Here is a 27,174-nt window from a genome sequence, read left to right as displayed (position 1 = left end):
AATAGGTTCAGCAAAGGAATAAGGAGCAATGGGTTTACTGCAGTGTGATCCAAGGCGATAGGCTCAAGGGATGATGGTGACATCTTAAACTATGGCACAAGACAGGAGTTCCAAGAATGCACCTAGGGCTTGACCCTGCAACCTTTACTCATGCGAGTAATTGAGCTGAAGCTAACGGGACTATTCTCATGAGTAAGGGCTGGAGGATGGGCTTGTGGTTCAAGTCCAGGACTGGGACACAAGAGATATGTTGAAGCAGGTTTCAAATAACTGGGACTTGCATGACCCAGGTCTAGTTTGAATGGTCTCTACATTCCCATTCAGTTTGGGAACAGCTTTCACTGCCTGCGACCAGCCTATAAATATCCCTTCCTAGATAGCTGTGTAGGAGTCCTTGCACCTCACCCAGTCGGCATGTATTGGACAATGCTTTCACTTGTTGGGCTGCAGCATGCTCTCTTGGTCAGTGGGGGCGAAGTTCCCCCCTGTACAGAGCACCAGCACAACTGCCACTTGCATCCCACCAAAGTCCTGGCAATAGGACTTACATGGCTTTGTGCTTCCGTATGCTTTACGGGGGAATTTAGCCCTGACCCTGTACCTAGGGCATCTTCCCCAGATCACACTCCATTTGGCTTGTACCATCCTACTTCAGGCATCATTGGGCTTTCCCTTGTTTCCTCACTGTTTGCTTGCCCCCACCTCAGTGCCTTTATTACTTAAATTCTGTCTCTGGCAAGAGCCTGCTCTGCATAGATCCCTCTGGGTAAATAGAGCCCTTTCAACGTTCTCTGAACAAAGTCAGGCAGTACAATGGTTGCCCTTGCAGGACATCTTGTTCAGAGACGCACTGTGCGATTGTCTCCCCAGGCTGCCGCACATACATGGAAAGCAGGCGTTTGTCAATACTTGTTTGTTCTGAAGAGCGTAACCCTTCAGATTCTGCCACTGAGTTGACTAAACCTAGGCTGTAAACATGCAAGCAGTGCTCGCCTCTGGGGCTGCTGATTTGCAGCATCCAGAGACAAATGGGCTCCCAGGTTTTTCTAATTCAGCTCAGGGAGACAGCTAAAATCTCATCCTTGATGTTTTCCACTGTTTCCTTCCAGAAGTGGCTTTGAGAGGGGACTGAATTTATCTGAGTCCTTTCGTAATTTCTCTTCCCATCATGTCTGTTCTGCGTGTTTGTGTGTGTACATGTGCAATCATGCTCATCTAGATGTTACAGAAGATAAGCATGAAACCTGGTCTGATCTGTAGTGCACCTCCCTCTGGGCCTTGCCTGTAGATGTGCGAACCTAATCTCAACTGGGAGGCATCACTCTCTTTTTCAAGAGATGCTGCTGAATTGAACCTCAAAAGGTTCTATTCACAGTGTATTATACCACCCAACAATGATGCTACTTTCATTGAAGTGAAGGCTCGTGAGAGTCCAGAGGAGAGCAACAAAAATGATAAAAGGTTTAGAAAACCAGACCTGTGAGGAAAGGTTTAAAAAAAAAACAAAACCCTGGCCATGTTTAGTCTTGAGTAAAGAAGATTGAAGGGGGGACGTAAGTCTTCCAATATGTTAAGGGTTGTTATAAAGAGGACAGTGATTGCTGATCTTCATGTCCACTAAAAGTATGACAAGAAGTAATGGGGTTATTTTGCAGCCAGGGAGATTTAGGTTAGCTATTAGGAAAAACTTGCTAACTATACCAGTAGTTAAGGGCTGGAATAGGTTTCCAAGGGAGGTTGTGGAATCCCCGTCATTGGAGGTTTCTGCTAAGAACAGGCTGGCCAAACACCTGTCGGGGTGGTCTAGGTTTACTTGGTCCTGCCTCAGTGTGGGGAGCTGGACCTGACTTCTCGAGGTCCCTTTGAGCCCTACATTTCTGTGAGTTTGGGGTGGGTGATAATGGCTGAAGATAGGGAGCTTAGTATGAAGTCTGCATGGAGTGTATTTGACGGTCCCTGCTCCAGCACAAACATGTTCCAAAGGGAAGGATTCTATTTGTTTGGAGGTTGTGTCTGTTCGTTCAGAACAGGTTTCCTGTCTCTGCCTTGCATCTGGCCTACAGCTCGGGGTTTAGTGTCCCCATGAGACTGTCAGTGCTCTTTGGAGAGGCAGGATTATGTTCCCAACAATGCAGCTTTTCATCAGCCCCAGAAAAGACAGATTCTTTAGGTTCCATCATCACATTGACAAGGGGACAGGAATAACTTCACAGGGAACCAGAGACTTTAAGGGCAGGAAAGATCATGCCTCCATCCTTCTAAACAGCAAGGGCTTCTTCTCTGCACTATGTTTCAGTCCATTTTTAATATCCCCGGCAATGAGGCTCCCACCACGTCCCTTGGAGGCTCTTAAATTCACTATTGTTTTAAATATCCTTTGCGAGATAGTGTCTCAAGTGGTTAGAGCTGCAAGCCAGGACTCCTGGCATTTAGTTTTATCTATGCCACAGATCCTCTGGAAGAAGGCAAGTCACTGCTTTCTGCGCAGGTGCCTATCTGTTCCCCATCACTGCAATCCCTGTGCACGTCTCGTACATTAACAAAATTATCCTCGTGGGGGTAGGGGGAAGGGTCATTATCCCTATTGTGTGTATATATTGGGAAACTGAGGCACAGATGAAGAGACTTGCCAATGGTCACATAGGGAGACTGTGGCACAAGCAAGAATTGAACCTGCATCTTGAGTCTCAAATCCGTGCTTTCCTCACAGGACCCTCCTTCCTTCCTTTACGCCTGTCTCCTCCACTATTAAATGGGTATCGTAACACCACCTTTACCGCCATGACATGAGGCCTGCTTAACATTTGCAAAGGGCTTTGGAAACCTGAGCAGAAGTGTTTTTTTAGTTTCACCCCTTCACTGCTAGTTCTACACCCCCTATGAACCTCCCCCCCTCTCCCCCCCGACCTCCTTGGAACACACTTGCAGACATGTAGTCACTGTTCTGATATGATTTGTTGCCTTGCGCTCCTGGAAGCTCTTGTGGTACAAGACATGATGATCCCCTTCCTCCTCATTCACTAGTTGCCATGCCAGAGGGTCCCTTGTTCAGCCTCTCTTTTGAGGTACATATACTGCACCCATCACCATGGTATAGGGGCACCTATTCTCTCCCCTCCCACCTGTTTCGTAAGGTCTTCTGTTTTATCTTGCATTCATTTGCACAGACTGGTGTATTGAGGTCAAGGGGGCAGGTTGTCATCTTGGCCATTTGGCACAGACCTAAATCCCATAGCAAAGAACCCAGCAAATGAGGTTTGTACGTAAGACTACAGGCAGACCAGGCTGAATGCTGTTTCAATCCAGCTGCCTCATTACTTCCTTCTCTGTGGCAGGTTCTAGCTACAGCACCAAGCGCTACCCTGAAATGAACACTACCTTTTAAGAAGGCATGAGGGCCCGTTTGTTAACCGACATGATGTTGTCTCTGGATTCCTCTCCTCTAAGGTTGTCAATTTTGATTGGACGTATTCCTGGAGGTGTCATCACATGATGTAATCTTTAACTAAAGATTAATCTTTCATTCCTGGAGACTCCAGAACAATCTTGGAGGGTTGACAACTCTCCCCTCCTCCCCCTGAAACCTACCTGCATTAAAAGGCACCAAGCAGCCAGTGAAAGAGGCTGCACAATAAACATGGGGGACTAGTTCCTGTGGATAAGGGCTGCCATTAGCATGTGTGTAATGCAAAAGGGCAAGTGCCTTCAGCTCTTCAGGTCTCTCACTGTAATTAGCATTCATGAGATTAGCACTGGGAAATCCCCAGTCTGAGGGTCTGGATGAAAAGCAGAAGGTGCAGCAGAGGGAGCATGCTCCTGCCAGCAGAGCGGAGACAAGACAAGGGATAAATTGCTGCAAAACCTCATCCTATTTGTTCGGAGTTTACTAGGTAGCCAGACTTCTAAACTGCCCCTCATCTGAGAACCACGTTTGTAGTACCTCATTCCAAATGTTATTCCATTTCCCATCAATGGTGACTCACAAAATGGAGGCTACCCTGAATATCACTGGATGCTAATTCTCCTCTACAGTTTAGTTTCCAGAAATCTAGTCTTCCTAGCTCTGTTGCTAACACACCATGTGACACTGCACAAGCTCTGCCCCCATGCCTCAGTTTTCCCATCTGTAAATGGGGATGATGATGCTTACCCATCTTTGTGAAGCGCTTTGAGACCTGTGGATGAAAAGCAGATTTTAAAACCTTGGCTGTAACCCTTATTTGCTACTTTGTTCCTTGCATGAAGCCTTTGCCACAATGAGGTCTCAGCAGGAATAATTAGTATAACTGCGCATATGCATATTTGCTAGCATCTTTACCTGAGACTCTCCAAAGCACTTTGCTAGCCACCCTGCAATGCAAGGCTTATCCCCTTGTACAGTTGGGCAAATGGAGGCATACAGAGGTTAAAGTATGTGGCCAAGGTCACAAAGGGAGCCTGAAGTGGAGCTGGGAACAGAACCCAGCCTTCCTGGCTTTCATTTATAGTGCCTTGCTTCTCCGTGTCCACTGGCCTTTACCTGCTTCAGTGCACGCAGAGGTCTTGCTGGGGACTGTCCAGAGTCCCTGCACGTTGCATATGTGGTTTAAGTCGTTGGGACTGAACACTGTGTGTGTGTTAGCAACTGTCAGAGCGGGTGTCCTCTCCCCTCCTACACCACTCCACGCACTCACTGTGCCCTTCTCTCTCCTTGCCCCCAGATGCGCACCACCAGGAAGGTGTCGGTGTGGCCGGTGGCCTTTGTGGGTGGCTTGCGCTACGAGTCACCCAAAGTGAATGCAGCGGGGAAGGTGTATGGCTGGAAGACTGTTTTCGACCCCCACCGCCCGTTTGCCATCGACATGGCGGGCTTTGCTGTGAACCTCAGGCTGATACTCCAGCGATCTCAGGCTTACTTCAAACTGCGAGGAGTGAAGGGTGGCTACCAAGAGAGCAGCCTTCTCCGGGAATTAGTGACCTTGAATGACCTTGAGCCGAAAGCTGCCAATTGCACTAAGGTATGGACTCTTTCTGGTACATGGACCCACTCTTCTGCATCTATCACTAATCACAATTGCAAGGAAATGCAGAAACTTGAAAAGGGAGCATAGGAACTGCCATATAGGATTAGATCTGTTGTCTAACCAGGCCAGTATCCCATCTCCCATCCCTCAGGGTTAGCCCAATGCCCATCCAGTCCAATATCCTGTCTCATGCAGTTGCTGGTACCAGATGCTTCAAGGAAAGACACAACCTGCTCTCCCCCCACCCCCCCCATAAATGGGTTATGAAGTAAAATACATAGTGGGGAAGTTTCATCTTAAGCTCAGGGCCTTAGTGGCTCGCTTCTGCCCTGAGTGTGAGGGTTTATCCCCTTTATAAATGTCTCTGCTAGTTATGGTTACTCTACATGACATCCTTACTGTTTACATGAATATCTAATTTTTTTTGGTCTCATTGTCCTGTGACAGTGAGTTCTACAGATGAATTATGCATTGTGTGGAAGAGCATTTCCTATATGAAATGTGCTGCCTTGCAGTTTCATTTTCATGTATAGTAGAGAACACCAAAGTGAATTTGCAGCTATGCTCCCGCTTCTCAAAAGATGTTGCAGGAAAGCATTGGTTTTAGACAGGTGAGGAGGAAAAGAATAATGTCCTGCATTATGCTGGGAAGCAAACAGGCATCCATGTGGGGTGTGGTGGCACAGATGGGATCCAGGGCAGAGCTAAAGAGGCATGAAGCAGAGTTGACTGGGACGTTTGCATCAGACAGTCCATCTGCTCTGCTCACCCTCTGTGCTGCTCTGCCTAACAAGAACATGACAGTGACAATGTGTCCTAAGAGCGGAGGGAGGTCAGAAGTGAGATCTAATGCTAGGGTGAATGGGGGGAGAAGGCATGTTGTGTAGAAGGCACTCCAGATTGATTCCCTCTTAGAACGGTAAACGGACAGGGTGTAGCAGGCAAGGGAATCCAATGTCAGGCCAAAGCTTCCTTGCAAATGCTTCGAGCCTGAAGCTGGCGCAGCAATGGCTATGCTGCCTCTAGAAATACACACAGAAGAGCAGCTTTTGATGTGACGGTAGCTGTCAGAGTAAGGCATCGTGCTGGAAAGCTGGGGCGAGAGCAAGGCCAGCTGCGGTGGGACACGCTGTCAGGACTTTGTTTCCAGACAAGGGGGAGATCGTGTTCCTTGAGTCAGACAGGAGACAACTTCTGTGCTATGGGCCAGGAACTGAAGAGGTTACAGCAGCTGAGATTAGGAGCGGGCTGTTTTCTCTGTGACAAGGCAGTGGAGATATCACAGGGACTCGCTTTTGAGCCGGACGCACTGTGATCCTGACCAACTCTCGGCACTTCGGGTGTCCTGCTTTGTGTCTCTGCTTCCAGCTGCCACCAGCCTCCCTTCAGCAATTATCACATAACTCATCGGCCCAGCGTGAGGTAGACAGAGACCAAATTCAGCAGAGGCAGAGCTCAGAGAATTCTACACAACAAGCGAGGGCACGACAGCAGAGATGCCTCCCCTTCTAAACACAGGAGCTGAGCAGTCTGTATGCCTGGAGAGTGATGATAGCAGGGTTTAGGGTAGCTAAGAAGGGGCAATGCATGCTTGGAAACTTGACCTTGTTAATGGGAACGGCTCTGCGGTGACCTCTTGCGGGGGTGGGTGGAAGGAGAGTAATTTAAGCTGTGCTGAGACCCTCAGCATCACCACTGGTGGGTGTAGGCTTGTTCAGAATCCAGCCCTGAGAGGAATGACGGTTCAGGGGTTAGGGCACCAGCCTGTGATCCCAGAGATCTGGGCTCCATTGCCTGCTCTGCCACAGACTTCCTGTCTGACCTTGGAAAGTGAAGGGGATAAAATGAGTGGCAGTTGGGCACCTAAAGGCCTTTGAGGATTGTGGCCTTAGCGTGTGTGCCTCAGTTTCCCATCTGTAAAATGGTACTTTTCTCAGCTTCACAGAGGTGTTGAGGATTAATACACTAAGGATTGTGAATCTCTCCGATATGATGGTTAATGAGGGCTAGACAGGCACACAGGTAGACAGCCCTTTACCTGATGCCTCCTTAGATGTCCCCTGTGTGCTGCGCTGGTATTCATTTTTAACGCTCTCAACTCAAACACACAAACTGAAGCGCCTGCAAAAAGCTTATTTACTGGCCAATAAATAAGTCCTGTGTTGCTCTCCTTGGCTTAATACCTGCCTGAAAGAGTGGGAACGAAAAGATGATGATCTTAAGTGTGGGCACTGCAGGAATTTCTAGACAAAAGGAGGCAGCCAGCCCTGAAATCCCTGCCAGGAGCTGCAAATACGGAGAGGAAAAAATGAAAAGAGAGCTTTCTCCATGGAGATGGGGGGAGATGTGCTTCTCTGGGAGAGGCAGACCTTTGTTTTGAATGGTTTGGGTAGCAATTTATCAGTCACATTTAATTAAACGCCCACGTTCTGCCCCTTCTCCTGTCTCTCAGCTGCATTATGCACCGGGCTCCAACCTCAGGCTAAATCTGTGTGTTTGAGACTGTGTTTGGGTGATGCGGGTGAAGGAAGCCAGCCAGCCAGCTGCCTAGTGTTGGACAGGGATGTTTTGCTGCTGCTGCTTCTGAAAGGATTAGAGAGAGGCCGAGTATTTCTGGACAGAGAGAGCTAGTATTAGATGCCACAGTAAGTGTGACCAGCTACCACCAAGGCTACAGGCTAGGAAGGATGGGGTTGATGGGCAAGAGCGGAGCTTCCTCACCAGCATCTGTGGAAGAACAACACTGCAGCTGTTGCAGGATTTGTGCTGGCTCTTTGAAGAGAAATAAATCCCTTCCCTACGTAAGATGGAGAATCTGGGTGAACCCTGGTTCTCGCCATGTATTTTCCAAGATGCAGAAAGGAACTGGCTCTTTTTTTTTTTTTGGTCACAGATCTGATGTAGCTCAAACTGGCCCTAGGACAGAGCGACTCCAGCAGGATTCCACTGATGAAAGCAGGAGGCGAGAGGGGCTCCTGGGGAATAACTTCCTTCCTTCCTTGTCAGATTTCCTGTGATAAAGTGTGTGCACTGAATGCAGTGCAGATGGAGGGGGAGATCAGATCGGCAAACTCCATTTGTATTTATTCTCTCTCTCTCTGTGAGCTGAGCAAGTATCTGCTAGGACAGGTTTACTCTCCCTTTCTGCTTGAGTTATTCCCCAGTGTTTGGGACGCCAGTCTTACAGGGCTGCACTTGTTTGGATTGATTGCAGATGTTCCTAGGGCAGGGGCTGTTCGATACTCTAGCTGCCATTGGTCACACGCTCTTGCTTCTGGTGCCAGACTGGCTAAGCCTGACTTAATAATCAGAAGGAAAAGGCCTGAGGAAGCCCCTGAGGCTGTGACTCTAAGGCAGTGGTTGCAGATAAGCAGAATTTAGGCTTTGTATGGGGGACATGTTCAGATTTCAGCCATCAGCACCAGTGCAGTCTCCGAGTTTACATAGGGTTAAACTGCTGTCACCTGGACCAGGGCAGCTTATCCCAGTTATGAGCAGGGCAAAACTCTGGTGCAACTAGTGCCTTTGCTTAACTGCACTAGGGGGTTTGTGCTGGTGCAGTTACACCAGTGGCTGGGCTGGTATTAACGCCCTAGCATAGACAAAGCCTTATTTTAACCCTTTTTCTTTTCTGGGCCACACATGCTTTGTTTGAAGCTTCAACCCTTGGTCCCATTAGGGCTTCTCTGAGCCTTACTGGATGGAAAAGGGCATAAATCTTGATGGCAAAGTAACTATGGTCATAGCTACTGTCTGAGCTTTGCCTGGTTTATTTGCCTCTGGTCAGGGTTTAGAGAATCCCCCTGCTATGTCAAGCAACATCCCATCCACTAAATTATCCCCCTTTCAATGCAGCTAGGTCCTCTGATTCTTTAACTCAGTTACTGCCTCGGTTTAAATGCTGCAGCCATGTGTAACAGGAGATATAGCTGCAAGTTATCATGAGTGAATCCCATGAGAGATATTAAAGGGGGGACACCTGTGATTTGTAAAGCACTGTTCAAAGCGCTCATTGTGCCAAGGGCTGTTACAGACAAGTCTTTTTGCTGTTGCTGCGAGCACGGTAATAATACAAATGTGAAAATAAGTTTTGAGACATGAGGGCAGACTTTAAAAGGCCTGTAGAACTACTGTATTAATAACACAGGTTGTATTTTTATGTATGATCCAAACCTTATATATAGCAATGGAAATGCATTATCCTCAAAGTTACAGACAGTTGGCTGAGAAATGAAAAGCTGTTTCTGTATTTGATGGTTGCTCTGTACTAGGTGATAATTCCAGTGACCTTACTGAAGAGCATGGTGTAAAGACTTAAGTAAGAGTTGTACAAAGCACTGTATATTATTTTTAGAAGCCCCTTGCAATCAGAGATAGGGAGCTCAATTTCAGTATTTACCTTGATGAAAAAGTATTATAGAAATGACCCCAAGCTCTGTGCTGTTGCGATTGCAAAAAGGGGGCTGGCGTAAAAGGCAAAGTTTTACAAAAAGGTTCCATTCTCTGGGTGGGGAAAGCAGCCCAGTCCAGGTTCTTTCCAGTTGTTGGAGGCAAACAGCTCTATTAATGTTGCAGAGAGAGATTGATCTCTGCTGCAAGTGCTGTGCCTGCTTAAACCAGAACTGAATTTAGCCTGCAGGCTTAACTGGAAGGCTGTGAGTAACAGAGAGCTGAGTATTTAACCACAGGCAAGAGGAACGTGCTGAGTTCATCCTTGGGAAGCAATACCATGCTCTTGCAGGTCTAAGGAAAAGCAAGCCAGCACCTTTGAGTACAAAAGATGGATCATGGAAGCTTGGATTAAACATGCAGTGTATTGTCATAGCAACAAGAGGGGAGCCCTTTCAAGGTAAGAAATATCAATGCAAACTGGGTTAGAAAAGCGGGAAGCTGTAGCTCTGAAGGGACCCAACTGCTACCATAATGCAGGTGCTAGGAGCAGAGGGATAAGTAGTAACCTTTATTTTAGTGTGGGTACAGACTGTAAACCAGCTTCCAGCTCTTGTCTGCTTAGACATTTTAATAGAGTGACTAGAAATCTTGTGTGAGACAAATTCCCCAAGTTAAAAATGTTTCTTGAATACATTTCTCATTTGTGAAAGTTTTGATTTAAAGATTTTTCCTTCCCCTGCCACTTTTACAGAGGAAAGCCCCAACAACTATCATTTTCATTAATACAGTCAGAATCTGACAATTTTGAAATTGTTCCCTTAACTATATTTTATCCAGTTCTACATTGTATACCACACTGAGATCAGTGCAGAACTGTTTCCCAGTACGGTTTAGCTGGCCACTATGAATTGGCTCAAATTGGGTTAGAGGCTTTAACAGCAGCAGACTAATATGCTTTGTCTGGCTAGTGTAAGTAGGGCTAAACAATATTAAACTGGATTAATAGGTCTTTAAACCCCCCCCCCCCCCCAAATGCAAGTAATGGCCCACTGCCTAAGTGGAGGAACAGCATTTTCTGGCTTGGTCACTGCGCAGTAGCAACACCTCAGTGTCTGTCTACACTGCAGTCACATGGTGTGACTGCAGCTCAGGCCCTCGAGCAGCAGCAGCGTGCACTAATGCCCCTTGAGCACTTAAGGTGGACTTGTACCTCACCCCACTGAAGCATGACCTCTATGAGCTGTACCTGAATTAGCTCACTAAGAATAGTGAGTATGCACAGTGTGGGCTTCAACAGTGCCTACGTAGCTGGTGCTGAAGCCCATGCTGTGGCATACTCACTTCCAGAGCAGGCAGGTATACCCGAGCTGTGATTTTGATGGCCAAATGAACAGCGCAGAACATGAGGGGCTGATCGGTGTGAAATTTAACCCATTGGTCCCTAGTGTTTCAGCAGGGTTACTCAGTGCATGCACCCCAAAATGGGCAAAGCAGACATCGGGCACTGAAGGCTGTCTCTCTCTGTGAGCCAGTGTGAGAATCAGAAAAGAAAGGGAAGAGATCCCTAAGCAACAGTCACCCAGTCTCTTGGGGATGCTTTAGAAGAATAAATGGATAGTAGACTCCAGCTGTTGCTGACAGAAAAGCTCCCACTAGGAAGTGAGAGCCCCTCCAGTTCTGCTTTTTCAAAGGTACAGATGGCGGCCTGAACTGATGACTCAATGTTTCCTTCCTGTTATACCTAGTAGTTACAAGGAGTGTACAGAGCAACAAGGTGCCTTTCTATTTTCAGCCCAGCTATCTGTTGTACAGGGAGTGGATGATGCTGTTGCAGTGGCTTGATATGCAGCCACCACGGATATGCCTATGGTGCAGCAGAAGTATAATAATTACTAGCTCAGATAGACATACATGCAGTAGATTTGATTAAGTGACCATGATAAAAATGGGGCAGTAGCCACAGGCTGCGGCTTCAGCGAGCTGCCCAAATGCACACCTAGGGTCTTGAGACAGGATTAGGCCCTGGTGCTAGCCTCTGCATAGTGACTACACTTCTGTTTTTAGCCTGCTAGCTCAAAGTCACCACATACACACCTACCTGAGCTGGAAATTACATCTCTAGCTGCAGCCTTGACACTTTGAGTTGGGGTGGGGGAGCGTTTGTCTCTGTAAACACAAACAAGAATTTTGATTCCATAGTGATGAAACAGCCCAAAATCAGTGCAGAGGATGATAAGTCTTTAGTGGAGGTTGGTTGATAAATAGATAGAAGGAGCAGGTTAATGGCCTGAGACAGTATCCTGTCAAATGGGTAATTTTTGCACATGGTGCATTTCAGATGTCAGTGGCCACAGGCAAATCTGCCTAAGGCTGTGAATGCACCATTACACTCTAGGGTATGTGGTTAAATAGCACTATTGGTTTAATGTGCAAGAATATTTGTTAGCATAATGCAGAGATGCAGCTAATGACTTCTGTGGGCTTGGTTCAGATTCTAGTCTGGCACACAAGGACGGAAAAACCCGTGCTGGTGAATGAGGGAAAGAAAGGCTTCACAGATCCCAACGTGGAAATCTGATGCTGCATGGCTGAGCGGAGATCAAACAGGTACACCCTCCCGTAGCTACCCAGAGGGAGGAGAGGACAGAGAAAAGAATGAGCACTGGAGAAATTTTTCAAGGAACGTGCTCTCTGAAAGCCAAGTTTGAGAGAGTAGAAAGTATGTGGGGAAAGGATGGGGTGGTGAAAGTAAAAAAAACCTGAAGCTAGAAGGAAATGGAGAGTATAGTGCTGAAACAGGGAAAGGTTTAGAAGAAAACTTTACAATGAGGGTTTGTACACAAGGCAACTTACTGCATGGCAAGCCATGTTAATGTATAGCACACCACCTTGCCATGCAGTAAAAGACCCTGTGGACCCTGCTACAGTACAGTGAAGTCCCACTAAGCTGCACTCTGGGCATTTCAAAGACTGCATGCTCCATTGGGACACAGTGGCAGCCTGCACTGTTACTGCAGTTGCTATATACAACTGCTTTTTGTAGAGAGGACATCACTTTCTGGGCCTGTCACATACTCCTTTTGCCAACACCCAAAAAACCATGTTCTCAGACAGGCTTGGGTCAGCTCCGAAGGACAGCTGCAGGGAGGCCAAGGGGTAACCTACCCACTGGTTGTCTTTCCTTTGCAGAAGATTCTCTCATCCTGCAGGCTCCTCTCTACAGCAGCCAGCCAGACACACAAGCAGCTGCCAGGACGGCTCCTGACTTCCAAGTGTTTTAAATGTAAGAAAAACAAGCAAGTTCGAACAACAAACCATACCTGCACTGCTCAGACTCTCCCTATCTTCCTCCTGGACTCTGAACAGAACCGGGCCCTCTGGAGACAGAGGAACAGCACAGACCTCACCTTCAGTACAAGGTGCAAAGCCTGCAGGATGCTTGAACTGGAAGGAGCATGTGCAGGGCACAATGCACTTGGGAAGAGGCCCACCTGGAGCTGGTTTCACAGGGTGTCATAGCAAGGATGAGAAGCACCACAAGGAGTGACACCTTCTTCTGGAGACACATATACCTTGTGTCTGTGTGCAACAGCCTCAGCAGCTCTCTGGCTGTGGAGAGGACACCTTTGCCCTTAATTTTGAACCTAGGTTATTCAGTATTTATTACACTGCACAAGACTGGGTTTTGGGGAGGGAGAAAAGCAAGGCAGGTAAGAGCTAACCACAAAGTATCTCTGCTCTTTCCAACTTGTCCCCCTTTCATCAGCTCTATGGCTTGGAGGGTGGTCTGACATACCTCTGTGTATTTGTATTGATTTGTTTACAGCACCTGTGACCATGTTCACTGTCCATGCTAAACTAATTGGAGATGGGTCCTAATCCTCCATCTCAGGCCTATCTCTAGTGCTAACCTGACTGAGCCAAGCTTTAGGTGTCGGGCTCCCTGAAGTGCGCACCTACCTCCAAGAAGCGTTTTTTTAACAATATGGGAGGGAACCACTCAGCATTTCACTGAATGCTGCTGTTGTCTCCAACTCCTACCCTAGGTCTAATTTCCACTGATTCCTTCTTTACAGTGGTCAAACAGACCCACCTTCTTGAGTACATTTAGTGTCGATATGTCCCATTTCAAGGCCACATCATGCTACCAATAAAAAGCCACTGGAGCAGTTCCATACCTGCTATTACTGGTGTGCTCTATAGCTCCCCCGACAGTGTCTCACTGTTACACCAACACCTGACTCCACAAAGGGTGGAGTGAAAAGAAATAATCTGAACAAAATAACCCAAACAACTTCAAATACCTGAAACCATTGTGGTGCAAAGCTTCTTCCTGCAGGAGAAAGGTACTTGGGTGGGGTTTTTTGACTGTTCTGTGTAAGGTGGTGAAGCACAGTCTCTATGGTGATGCTTCTGTGTCTGAGATGCTGACACACAAAAGGAAGTTAAATCAGTTCCTGTCCACCCCCTTTTAAAAATGGTTTTCCTAGATTGCTGCTTAGGTCTGGTAAGACTAAAAAAATCTAATCAATCTCCCATTCTTTTGGAAAAGTCTGAAGCACAATTTTACATGTGAATTAAGGGAAAAATGTAATTCTGTAAAGAGACTCACTTATTTTTTTAACCCCTTAACAGTATAAAAAAATACATGTAGAATATTTCTTGCAGAGTATTAGCTTCAGTGGGCAGAAATCACTCATTGGACTAATGCCAAATCTATATTTCCTAATATTTAAAAAAAAATTGTTTGTTGTATTTATCAAAACAATCACTGGGGAAAAAAGTTACCTTCTTTAGCTGATAAGGTTCTTTAGTTTCCAATCATGGAAGTCTTGCTACATAGCTTCTGTGAAAACCTTCCTTTGTATTCAATGGCTGAAATCCAAACTGGATAGCAATGATTTTATGCAACTGGTATCCACTTGCATTTTGGGAACAGCCATTGTTAGCTCATGTTAAACAGTGGTGCTCTGCATCAAAGCAGGTTTATTCCACTATTATTCAAGCCTCCCAAGTGCAGCCCTCAGGCTGTGAACAAAGAGGTAATTTTCAAAAGGGATACAAAGTTTTCATGATATTCAAGTTGTTTTCAACTGATGTCCTAGCTGCATGTCTGTTTGTTTATTCTAATAACCCTGCTGGATTGCAGCCTTCCATTCTCTGTAGGGAAAAACTCCTGGTGAAATGCAAAGGACTAAGTCCTACAGACAACCCTGCAAATACAAATATGCTCCACTCTCCTCAGAAAGTCAGCTACAGGAGCCAGGCCTTTCCAGGTGGTGTGGCGGTTATTGCCAGGAAAGCTGAGCTACGATGCTGCGGCGAGACAGGCACTGATTGGGACGGAGGATGGAGTGTATTACAGCTGCACTGTCTGTTCTCAGTTTTAATTGAACTGTATTTAATTTGTTAAATAAAATTAAATATGGTTTTTAATGGTTAAAATTCCCTTGAAATTGATTGTTACTGCCATTGCCAGGTGGTTATGGTAGTGAGGTCTTACTGCTCTATCTAAATGGGGTTAAACTGCTCCCATAAGTACTGACCTGACTCCTCTAGGTCAGAGGACATGTTGGTTGCAGGAGAGATGAGCAGCTCTTGGACACAGCCAATTCTACACTGACAGCTACAGCATGGGAGTTTGAGGGTATTTAAACCATCTTCCTAAGTGGGAAAAAGAAGGTAAGCAGGTTTTCAGAGTTAGCAATGGCTCTTTTCAATATCTGAAATATTGCATTGAACATTTCTGCAACATCTGACCTATCAAACAGGGAACCCATCTGGAGATTGTCAGGGTGGGGAGTTATAACATAATCCCCACCCTGCTTCTTTCCCAGGATCCCTTATTCCGTTTATATCAGTTTTAAAACATCTAGGTCCTGTTCACACATAGGAGGACGTTTTTCTCCTTTCAAGGCTAAATAATGCTAACCTTACTTATGCACCTTTCCCCCTGAGGTCAATGGGGAGCTGTGGGCATGTGGCTAAGTAATACACAGACTGTAAAGCAGTGGGCTCCTTATCCATTCCTCCTTCTGAACCTGCTCTTTGGAAGGTTCATAATTTGCCTGAACTGGAACCTTAGGTTGACACAACAGTCCTGCTCTGGTGGAGCTGACAGAGGAGAAACACAGGTAATATTAGAAATTGTTTGGGTCTTTTTTCCACAGAAGAGAACCTTAGAATATTAAAAATTAACTGTTAACATCCAATCAGGATTCCAAAAACTGAACAAACAAAGCCCCTTCTCTACACAAAAAGGCTGTTTCAATTCTGCCTGAAAGCTCAGCACAGCATTCCTATGTATCCCAGAAATTCTCTCCCCTTTTAATCAAACAAGAGATGCCCCCATAGAGTGCGTTAATCTCGGGCAGGGGCTGGGCTCAGCTCAGATAGGATGTTGTGGGGGAGGGAACTATTTTACTCCTTATCCCTGGATTGTCCATTACATCACAGCCACTGATCCAATCTGGAGAGCTCGATGTCCTGGGAGAAATTGATGGACTCACCTCTCAGGGTGCTCCAAGTCTATCTCCTAAACTTGTTGCCAGGGAGCAAATCCTTTACACTGGTCTAACAGAAATTAACAAACCAGTCTGTACTTGGACTGATGCGTCCCCACACATACACCAAGGAATATCCAAGATGAACCCAACGGGAGGCAGTTCTCCTGCTCAGTCCATATAGTGGGTCCTTCCTAGATAAGGCATATCTACAGACTGTATGATCCGGCCTGCAGTGCGCTCTTCAAAAACGATAATCTAGGGAATAAAGAGATTAGGGGTGGGAGGCGGGAAATCCCTTTAAAATGACAATCACTGTTTTTCCAATGGGGAAATGTTTTGGGGGAGGATGCTCCCATTGAAGGGAATGTCATCAATATACCGTCCCAGTACGTACCCAAACTCCCATCATTTGACATCCTGGGCTGTATTAAGACTTCACAGCAGTGAAGAGTAAACACCAATCCCAAGTCAGGTGGTCTTGCTTTTTATTTAAGTTATGCTGCCCTTCAAATTCTATATACAATACTGATCCAAAGTCAGTGTTCACCACAGTGCCTTTCTTTTACTGATAGCCAAGGAATGGTGCTGCTCTAACTTGAACCTCAACCTCAGAAAGAGCTACCCCCCATGCTTTGCAGAGTCAGATTAAGGTGAGTTTTTAAGGCACTGAGCGGTCCTAGCTAGCCTTAGACAGACGTGAGTCAGATAAGCATGTTTAATAGAGAGCCTCTCACCTCATTGTTCCCAGGCTGCAGCCAAGTTGCAGGGAGGTAGAGTGTTTCCTGGGGTCCGATTTTCCAGTAGCGCCCTAGGTTCTCTCCATTGACAAACACAACTCCTTTTTCCCAACCCTACAAGAAAGATAGCAGAGCAGGGTTACTGAAGCAATTGCTCTCGGACACTAAGACCCTAGTGTTCTTTCAGGCCACCTGCTGCTAGACATCCCTCTTCTGCTCTTAAAGCAAGTTGTTCACACAGATTTTAAACCCCTCATATTCCACTCCAATCCTGCCACTAATGTACCTTCTTACCTGAGGAGGTCTGTCCCCAAGCCGGATCTGCCAAGGGCAGTGGCCAAAAACCAAATGGCTTGCTTTGCAGTAGTAGCTAGAGGCCCTCGTCAGGAATCGGGACCCCATGTGCTAGGTGGTGTTCGTAGCCTCCATTACTACAGTAACTCTCAATCTTTGGGATATTTATTCTCAAGACTCCTGGGAGTTCGTTCCCCGTCTACAAAACTGTGACGAGACACAGTGAGAGTAAATGATTTGCCCACAGTAATATAGGAATGCTGTGAGACAGCAGGGAAATGAACCTGCTCTTTCCAAATCCGAGGTTAGTGTAATAATTACCGGACCATTCTCCCTCTTACAATTTGAGCAGTTTTACGAATAAGTCAATACTGCTGCCCTCATCGGTGTCGCATCTGAGGGCCTTCCAAGAGAACATGAAAGCACTGAGACTAACCTCTATCATGTCTGGTTCACTCTCTCATCCTCCCCAGGGGTTTTGTACTCCTGTTGGTACTGCAGTGCCAACACCGCTGAGGGAGAGTAAGCTGGTGCATCAACAAGAGAATCGCTACTTGGGTCCATTGGCAGTGGAACTTTTGCCCTCAGTTACCCCTGTGCAACCGCACGAATGATAATGTGGCTGGAGATGTACAACTTTGGTAATGAGATGCTGGGGGCCACCATCTAAGTGCAAAGGGAGTTAGGGCAATTCCCAAGGAAAAATATCATCTCCTTCAGAGCCTCTTTGAGGTCTTCCCCTACCATTACACCTGCACCCTTTTCACGCAATGCCTGTTCATCATCATGCTATAACTATCTATATATTTTGTCTTGTAAACTACACTGAGACCTGAAGAACAGAGATTGCACTGGGGGACTGAAATAAAATCCAAGAGGAAGGAGTTCAAGATTTTAACAATACACACAGCACTTCCTCTTCAGTGCTGTACACAGATAGCGCCACTCTCAGACCCCATGTCCGAAGGTTCCACAGCACTGTCCCTTTTACAGATAGCACAGAGAAGGGAAATGACTTGACTCAGGTACTCAGAGGTTTGTGCTCACAGCCACTAACCCTTTGCTACCTGAAGAGGAACAGCACCTAATTTATGTAAAGCTGGGCTCATTACTAGCTCTGCCAGGATGCCGTTAGAGGGGCAGGCCAGAATCACCCACGTTTGTCTCAGCAGGGCCTGTGATGGTGGAGGCTGTGTTTAACTGAACATGCCAGCTAGCAGTTTTAGGAGCAGACTTCTATGCAGCCTGCATGGGTGGCCTGCTTTACCACAGACCTATGAAGAGTGCTATGTGGTGCTGCCACTGGAGTGGTTATGCCAGGGTCTCTCTTCAGCCATATGAAAAAAACCAGACAATAACTGAGCGACTCACCTCGAGTTTCAGGAAAGTGTCCTGAGGCAGATACTGCACTTGCAGGTTTCCTCGGAAGAATGCAGGACCCACGGCGTAATCCGGGATAGTGCTCCAAGCAGTTAGACCTCGCAAGCTGTGAGAGAAAGACAAACACAGTTAACAAAAGGAAAGCAACTTCCGGAGAGGAGCTATTCATGGGCCCAGGGCAGGCCTTAGGATCACTTCAAACAGGAGGCCACCCTAGGGGACCATTTGTTTTGTTACAGTGAAGTAGCTATTCACTTTCCTGCCTGAAATGCGCAGCAGTTGCTGCCCACTGGCACTGGTTTAGGGACAAATACTCAGCATGGGGACATGGTTGTTCATTCAAGGCAGGCACCTCCTTACTTCCAAGTTAATCCCCTGGTGAGAGAGATCTTGGCCTTCACCTTTCTCCGTCAGCAAGGTGAAGGTCTCCACTGTGAATGCAGTGAGACGTGCTGCTACTGCTCTCTCTCTGCTTTGCTAGAAGTGAAAATCCCTGCTTCAAACTCACTCATTTCTCATCTCACCAACCACACTGGCTACCAACCTGTCTCCTGGTGCATCCAAGGTGCTAATCTTAAACTACGGAGATCTATCTCGGGTATTGCTGGAGTGCCCGCCACACACCCAAGGTGTTGTCGTAGCAGCAGAAAACAGATGGGATACTGACAGACCCCTGATTTGTACTCTGCATAGGCAAGTAGTTAGGGACAGTGCATTCTTAGTGTATGTCTACACTGCCCCCCGCAAAAGTGTTCTGAACTCAGGTTACAATGGTAGTGAAGGCATGGCAACTCAGCTTTTAACCTGGTTCAAGAGCCTGGGGCAGAACTTGAGTGGCTAATGTGACTAAGAAGCTGTGTTAGCATGTCTTCAGTTCTCTTTGAATCCATTAGCTAATGATGGTTAGTTAACTCAAGGGAAGAACACACACTATGCTGATGGGCTCATGGCTCTGGAAACTCTTCCTCCATTGGTCTGACCAAGCTAGAGCCACTTTCAGGGTATGCTCAGAGGCTCGTACCTGCGCCCTGAGTAAGTGGCATGAGAGGCCATGAGTTTCTTCTGAGGCTTAGGAGTTTAAGCTGACTTTGATCCGGTTCTGCTCTCTATTTTGTAGCATGTTTTTAAAAAGACTATAAACATGCCCGGAGGCTAGTGATATGAAGCAAAACATGAGGCCCTGTGATCTAACAGACACTTCCCTGGGAAAAGCTGTTCAGGCTTCACTGCTTAAAAAAAAAAAAAAAAAAAGAATATGCTGGAGGTGAGGCTGCACCCTCAAGACTTGTCTATACCCAGAAAATACTGGTTTTACTAGACTGCTCCTCTTAGTGGCACCTGCCCCTAGTGCAGATGCACTCAAAAGTACTTTCTAGCAGTGTAACTTATTTCCCCTTCCTGTACAAGTAGAGATGCCAGTATAAAAAGCACCTTTTATACAGATATAAACTCCACACCTGGGGTTGTACCAGTATAACTACTGGTAAGAGAGTCATACCCTTAATCAAAATAGTTTACCAGTACAAAACCAGTGTATAGACCAGACCTCACTTCAGCCTTCACTCTGCTCCCTTGTGCACAGGCATCACGAGACTGGCTTTAATGTCTCCAGCACAATCTAGCCTGATGCTGAACACTTTACCAGCTGGCCTCAGGTACTGAGACAAAGTGTCGTATGGAAACTCTGCCCCCCCCCACAGTTTATCGCGTCTGCTGGAGTCCTTCCTCAATCCCTTCCCTTTTTGGGCAAACCTTCCCAGGTGTTTATCTAGACTTCTCTCAACAGAACTCCAGTTCAGAAAAGCACTTCAGCATGCTAGATTAGCCACATAATCTTGTGCTGTCCAGGTACGTGTTACAAGCCTAGGTTTTATAACACAACAAAGCAAAAACCACCACGCACCTACAGTACTGCACAATTTTCAAAGGCTCGTAACTCAGTGAAATCAAAAACAACTTCTGGACCAAGGAAGGGCACTTCAGAGAGGGCTAGCTGCAGGCTACATTTCACCTTTTGGACCCCATTATTTGCATGACAGAGCTATTTAAAAGTTTTCTCCAGCATTCAAGTTTTCTCAGGGTTTCTTTTTAAGTGTACACATACTCAAAACTGCTGAACCATTTCAGTTCCTCCTGCTTCATACTTTACCTGACCTTGATTATTTTGGGGGGACACACAAATACTGGGAAAATTCTGCCAAATCGATAGTTTCAAAAAAGAAATAAACTTATGAGCAACTGAAAACAGGGATTAGAGCAGCAGCTGTGTTAGTCTGTATTTGCAAAAAGAAAAGGAGTACTTGTGGCACCTTAGAGACTAACCAATTTATTTGAGCATAAACTTTCCTGAGCTACAGCTCATTTCATCGGATGCATTTGAACGCATCCGATGAAGTGAGCTGTAGCTCACGAAAGCTTATGCTCAAATAAATTTGTTAGTCTCTAAGGTGCCACAAGTACTCCTTTTCTTTTTGAAAATGGAGTGAGCATAGACAGAGCCAGGCAACCTTAACTATAATGGTGGCTGCAATTCCTCTCAGACTAATATTTTATATCTGTACAGCACCCTTCAACTCAACAATTTCTGAAGTGCTTGACCAGTTGTTAATTTAAAAAACCCTGCATCACCTGTCACCATAATGAAGCCATCTCTGGGGAGAAACACAGCAAGTGTAACAATAATTTGCAGCACACAAGGTCCTTCCCTCCAGTTCTTGAACCAAAACTCATTTGCCTGGAGAGCACACTACAAACCTATTTGCTACAGTCTTCCTGTCATCACCATCATCACCACCACCACGGAACTACTCGTACACAGAAGGCAAGTCAAGGTTCCTAGACCTTAGAAGAGGTGGCATGAAAATTCCACCATGCCATATTCTGTGGAGAATGCTATGGAAACCTAGGCCACTCTATTTAACACTTAGATGTTATAGCGATGGATGCTCTAGAAGTACCTTAAAAAGCCCCCAAGATGGACTGCAACGTTATGATGGCCAACTGTAATTACTTGGGGGGGAAACTCTGGTCAGGACACTCCGGTGAATGCTCTGCTCTCATGAGAAATATTGCAGGATCTTTATTGCCTTCAGGTAGATTGGGCCTCAATTTTAAAGACTTACCCCAAACAGCTCCTTCATAAGCCCAATGCCCCCTTAAACTACGCTGGAACATTGGGTCAGGTGTTAGCGAATGCCACCTACCGAATCAAACCCATCACTTCTATTGGCATTGGGTTTTTGGTGGATGTCTCCCATCCAAGTATTAACGAAGTCCAATTCTGTTTAGCTCATGGGATCGGATATCACTATCTGAGCCAATATAGATGCATCAAGTCTGTTTTGGAATATATAATGCAAGGGCACCCTTCATCACATCAGGGGGTATTAGCAAGTTATTGGGTATGCTCAAAGTCTGCATCATTTCTTGCCTTCTTGTACCACAGGTGTGATTGTGAGTGGTGATGAAGCAGAGAGAAAGTGAGGAGCTTAGAAGTTCCACAAGAGACTCAAAACCTTATCAGAACATGTTCTCTCCAATGCTGATCAGCAGCATCCCCAGATTCAAGCAAATTATTGACCTAGTGCAATGTGAATTCCACTGTATTGCTGAGCTAAGCCTGGCACAATCCCATTTTCAATACAGTGTACTCTGGCTTCCTGCTCAGAGATTTCTACCTTATGATGTTTCATTGCTAATGGCCAGTTGCTAGTAACTGATCAGACTGCTGGCTAATCTTGCTTTTATGCCTGCATGGCAGCTCACTAGCTTTCATACCTTTGATTGGGAATACCCTTCTCTAATGACCCTACAGCACAAAGCTGACAGCTCACCCTGCCAAAGAGAATACCTTGCAAAACCTTCACTTAGAATATTTAACACTACCTGTTAGCACTGTCCTTAAAGGATCACTGTAATAAACTGACTAGAGAGAGTATACACATGGCTGACATCTACTGGACAGAATAAGAACACAACTGCGTGTGTCACAGGCCCTGCAGTGTCCAGAACTAACAGAGATTCTCTCTCCTTTGGCTCAAGCAGTAGGGGTTTGCAACTTTGTAGCAGAAGTATTGGAGTTCTAGACTTTCTACACTATTAAACTCCAGGTGACCACAGCAGGCAGCAGAATGACAGCTGTGAAGTCCTCAGGCCTCACAAATGTGTTACATTATTTGTACAACACTAGCACTGCAATAGCAAACCCTCTTGAGATTTTTGGCAGGAGTCCATAAAGTGACCTATGCTCTGTTGCTCTAACGACAGCAGCCTGGCTAGTTATCCCTCCGAGATTATTTTGCTTTAGCATTTAATACTGAAGAACACAATTTTAAAACATGAAATAGGGGGAAGCCATCTGGACTAGTAATACACTGTTAGGAGCTTCCTGAAATTACTTCCCTTCTCTATCCAGGGAGGAGGGAGTGTCCTTCACTGAAGTGTTTCCTAATCCCAAATTTCTGATCCCAGACAAGCCCCAAACTTTTACAAAATTCAAAAGGGTTTGGATTGGCCACATCTCTACAGGCCCGATCCAATGCCTATTAAAGTCAGTGGGAGTCTTTCCATCCCCTTCAATGGGGGGTTGTATTGGGTCCTAAATAAAGGTGCAAAAATAAGTGTTGAAACCTTCTGTACAATTTTAGTTGGCGTTATCAGGAAGAGATTCATAAGCATGAAGATTCACCAGGTGCTGCCTTTCCGGGCACTGCTAAGTAGGTTTTGCACCTATGCCAAATTGTCTGTGCAAACGAAGGAGATATATATATGCCCTCCTCCTCTGCACAAACAATTTAGATATATGTACATATATCTCCCAAACCTTTCCATGAAGCCAGGTTTCATCTCCAGACTGTAAATCTTGAAGTTCCTCAAGGGGGTTTTATTCAGGAAGACGTCACCAATTAAGCCTGCAAGAGCAATAGAGGTAATAAAGAGCTGAGAAGCAACTAAGCTGACGGATCTTCCTATTTCAATAGGAGGAACAGCGGGATACGGAAAGTAGTCATGCTCTGCAATGGCATTAAAGCCCATATGGTCCCACTGCTCATCCAGATTGAGCAGGGAATGTTGCCACACTTTGCCCTCTCCTCTCCATCCTTTGCTTTAACTCACTAAGCTGAGAAACCCTCTCCTGGCAGAACGTACTGTTGGTGCACATAGCAGATTCACTTTTTATTTGGCTGTCCATACATGGATTTTTATTTTTTTTTTAAAGCAGCAGATCAGTTACTTCCCCAATACTCAGAAGAAAATGTGGACATCCTGGTATCCCTTGTACTGATCCACTGCTTTTTTCCCCAAGGATTTCAAAGCACCCAACAAACAAATTTAGACTCACCAGCCTCCTGTGAGGCAGTTGAAATTATCCTCATTTGCGGGTGGAGGAAACTGGCACACAAGAAGTCCAGGGCAGAGCTGGGAACAGAACCCATCTCTCCTGGCTCTCAGTCCAGGTCATTAACTATAAGCCGATGGTTGAGATTGTCAAAGCAGTCCAGGGGCTTTAGGCACACCTCTTAAAGCTAATGAAATATGTCTCTACATTCACTAGGCTGCTCTGAACGTTTCAGCCTACATTCCCCCCTATAAAACAGAACACAAGGAATCTTGACTCCCAGTCCCCAGCTCTACCAGCATAAATATTTTACTGAGCTGGACATAGTCCGTAGTCCCAGGACCCTGTGTACACTGAGATTATCTTGCTCTCCAAATCACAGAGCAGAAACAGGAATCAGGAAGGAATTCCTTCCCCCCTCCCCCCCACCCCCATGTATGATGTTACACAAGTGGATATGGACATCATGGAGTGAGAAGAGGGGCACCCCGTCTATCTTGACAACCACTATAGGGAGGGACTTGGGAAGGTCTTTAAGATAGGTCCATCCCCCATGAAGTGGGCTATTTTCACCAACTATCACATGTCAGCTACCACCACCCTGGACATGTTTGAACTTATGGTCAAAAAGTGACCTATATTCTTTTATCAGTCTCCCGCCTTGGCTGCCTTCTACTGCCTGACTGCAAAGCTACACAGCATTATCCAGGCACAGTGAAATTCTTGCATGCCTTTATACGACTCAATCCAACACACAGGATTTTAACATTCGATCTGGAGTGTTTGTTTCTGGAGCGCGGGAGCCATTTTAAAAATGTCCTCCGTGTTGGAGGTCCTTGCTAAACACAGACTCAAAAAGAGGCGTTTATCTGAGTTCTCAGCCCCATGCACCAGCTTGGAAGGGAAGAGACAACTCAACCTACCTTTCCGCTGCTCATTCAGCATAAGTCCGTAATTGACACGCCCGCAGTTCTCTACCAAAAGCCTGAGCTGCCTGAAGCCCTGTAAAGAATGGATCAGCCTCTGCTGAATTAGTGCACAGCCAAGTGCCAGGTCAGCCATGTTGAGCAAAGAGAGAAATCAATGGTATCGCTCCAGGGGGGAGTTTGCACCAGTAGCTTTGGCAGCTGTTTACAGGACTATAAATTACAGGCATATGCCACAGCTGCAAGTAACTGCAATCACTGAGGAAAACTCAACCTTCTCATGAAACCATAATATTTTGCTGTTACATTTTAAATGGTTGAAATGGTACGTAGAGCTAGAAACAACATGTGTCCAACACCACACAGGCTTCCATCACACAGCTCTACCCAGGAGTCACATTCCTGACCTCCAATGTTCCCTCCCACTCACCCAATTCTTGTCTTTGGAGGCATGCACAGCTCTGCCAGTGCACATTTAGTAGACGTGCTACTCATACGGCCGCTTTGTGCCGAACTGTTGGATGGTTTTGTAATGCGGGAGAGCGTGAGCTCAGAACACACGTGAGACCATCCAACTCACTTCACTTTGACCTAAGAGAAGTAAAAAGACTGAAGCATGTTTTGTGCCTATGAGCGAACAGCCTACATGTCCTCAGTCAGCACAGGCAGGGTCCCTAGAGCCCACTGTTCCATCTCATGGGTGTCTGCAGTGTGTGGGTGTGGCAGGAAGTGCACCAGCTGCTACTCTGGAGTGAACCTGCTGACTGGAGTTTTGTCCAAATATTTCTCCTTCTCTGAAGGGGACTCTTGGCATTTTAAGCCACTCTGCTCCAACTGTGGAGTCATTTCAGGTTTGAGTGTAACAACTGCTCTGTGTCTCATGCTGCTGCATTGCTGGTTTGCACGAAGCTGGCATTAGACACACTTCTGGGCTCTGCATTCTTGGGGGTGAGCTGGGATTCTGTTACCCACAAAGCATCATATGGCGCAGTTCACATACTTCTCGTGAGTGGTCTCAGATTACTTACCTGTCCTTCAGGAATTGACAGCTCCACCGTGTTGTAATCAAGGAATCCAACGAACACAGTGTTAACAAACACCTGCAGGAGAGGGCAAAGGAGACCAGCAGAATTCGAAACAGGTGTACTAGACAAGAGATTAGAGCCATAACAGGGGAGGAAGCATTGTCTAACGCAGGGGTGGGCACACTTTTTGGCCCGAGGGCCACATCGGGGTTGCAAAACTGTACGGAGGGCTGGGTCAGAAGGCCATGCCTCCCCAAACAACCTGGCCCCTGCCCCCTATCCGCCCACTCCCACTTCCTGCTCCCGATTGCCCCCCTCAGAACCTCCGACCCATCCAACCTCCCCTTGCTCCTTGTCCCCTAACTGCTCCCCCCAGGACTCCACCCCCTATCCAACTCCCCCGTCCCCTGACTGCCCTGAACCCTATCCACACCCCCGCCCCCTGACAGACCCCCCAGGACTCCCACACCTATCCAACCCCCCCCCCGTTCCCCATCTCCTGATCGTTGTCCCCCCCTCGAACCTCTGCCCCATCCAACAACTCCCTGTCCCCTGGGATCCTCTGCCCCTTATCCAACCCCCCTGCTCCCCGCCCCCTTACCATGCCATTCAGAGCAGCAGGAGCTCACAGCCCCACCACCCAGCTAGAGGCAGCCAAAATGCTGCACTGCCCAGCAGGAGCAGAGGGCCAGAGCGTTGGCAGCGTGGCGAGGCTGCAGGGGAGGAGGGACAGCGGGGGAGGGGTCGGGGGTTAGCCCCCCCCCGGCCGGGAGCTCAGGGGCCGGCCAGGACAGTCCCGTGGGCTGGATGTGGCCTGCGGGCAGTACTTTGCCCACCTCTGGTCTAACAGGAGTCAAGACTCCTGGGGTTTATTCCCAGCTCTGCCATTGACTCATTCTGCAATGTTGGGCAAATCAAGGCATTTCTAAAAATGCACCATGATTTCCGACCATTACCTTCTGTGGATAGATCTGAGCTGATGTTATTGGAGTTTAAACAGACTTGGACCTTGAGCCTGGGATTTAGGGAGGATGTAGGCTGGGGCTTCGTTATGAATAGCACAAGGGAATCACAATTCTACTCAGGGAAAGCCTGCCACCTTGGTTCACGGCTGGCCTATTTCACGCCAACTACCGCAGCCAAGCTATTTGCCTTTCTGTAGAGTCAGAACAACAACTGCTCTGTGCTCTTTACCTGTGCTCGGTCCCGGATGTTGTCCCTGGAATGCAGCTGTCCTCCACCGGATATGACCGTCTCGTAGAGCGTATACCCATAGGCCTGCCCGTTGCCATCATTCACTGGCAGGTTCTCCATGTTAACCGGGAACTCTGACTTAATGGGCTGCAAAGGAAGAACAAGTAACCTTTCTAAGGGGACAGGCTACACAGGGGCGGCATCATCAGCCAAGTAGCTGCTATGTCTCTCAAACTGACATTTACTCAAATCCTGTGCAAAAGCTGCCTCTCTTAAAGGGCTCCCGGGGTGCAAAGAACTGCAACTAAGTGATGAGTTTCAATCCTGCCAACACCATCTCTGCTAGCTGGATGTCTAAGCCTTCATCAGACACAGATGT

General features: G+C 46.7%; 2 protein-coding genes across 14 annotated transcripts in view; one reads left to right on the top strand and one right to left on the bottom strand.

Annotated features, from left to right (window-relative positions):
• Positions 1 to 14,840, top strand: part of B3GAT1 (beta-1,3-glucuronyltransferase 1) — a 51,395-nt gene extending 36,555 nt beyond the window's left edge. For 5 of the 8 annotated variants that reach the window (XM_075122217.1, XM_048827231.2, XM_048827234.2 and 2 more), the window contains 2 exons: positions 4,701 to 4,997; positions 12,585 to 14,840. In XM_075122217.1, coding sequence (XP_074978318.1) covers positions 4,701 to 4,997; positions 12,585 to 12,914 — 627 coding nt within the window. In that variant the 3' untranslated portion in view covers positions 12,915 to 14,840. Of the gene's footprint in view, positions 1 to 4,700; positions 10,422 to 11,886; positions 12,003 to 12,584 lie in introns of those variants that run through there. The other 3 variants (XM_075122218.1, XR_012665770.1, XM_075122219.1) reach the window with 3 other exon arrangements.
• Positions 1 to 27,174, bottom strand: part of GLB1L2 (galactosidase beta 1 like 2) — a 90,956-nt gene that overhangs the window by 25,813 nt on the left and 37,969 nt on the right. For 3 of the 6 annotated variants that reach the window (XM_048827227.2, XM_048827226.2, XM_075122215.1), the window contains 7 exons: positions 26,796 to 26,942; positions 25,605 to 25,676; positions 24,574 to 24,652; positions 23,135 to 23,222; positions 18,304 to 18,418; positions 16,636 to 16,752; positions 14,942 to 15,059 (listed from right to left, as the gene is read on the bottom strand). In XM_048827227.2, the coding sequence (XP_048683184.2) occupies positions 14,942 to 15,059; positions 16,636 to 16,752; positions 18,304 to 18,418; positions 23,135 to 23,222; positions 24,574 to 24,652; positions 25,605 to 25,676; positions 26,796 to 26,942 (736 nt within the window). Of the gene's footprint in view, positions 1 to 14,941; positions 15,060 to 15,533; positions 16,157 to 16,635; positions 16,753 to 18,303; positions 18,419 to 23,134; positions 23,223 to 24,573; positions 24,653 to 25,604; positions 25,677 to 26,795; positions 26,943 to 27,174 lie in introns of those variants that run through there. The other 3 variants (XR_007353515.2, XM_048827229.2, XM_048827228.2) reach the window with 2 other exon arrangements.

This window comes from Caretta caretta, chromosome 22, assembly GCF_965140235.1.
Source record: "Caretta caretta isolate rCarCar2 chromosome 22, rCarCar1.hap1, whole genome shotgun sequence".
NCBI classification, from domain to species: domain Eukaryota; kingdom Metazoa; phylum Chordata; order Testudines; family Cheloniidae; genus Caretta; species Caretta caretta.
Note: the sequence above shows the minus strand (reverse complement) of the source record. Positions and strands in the feature narration are given on the sequence as shown.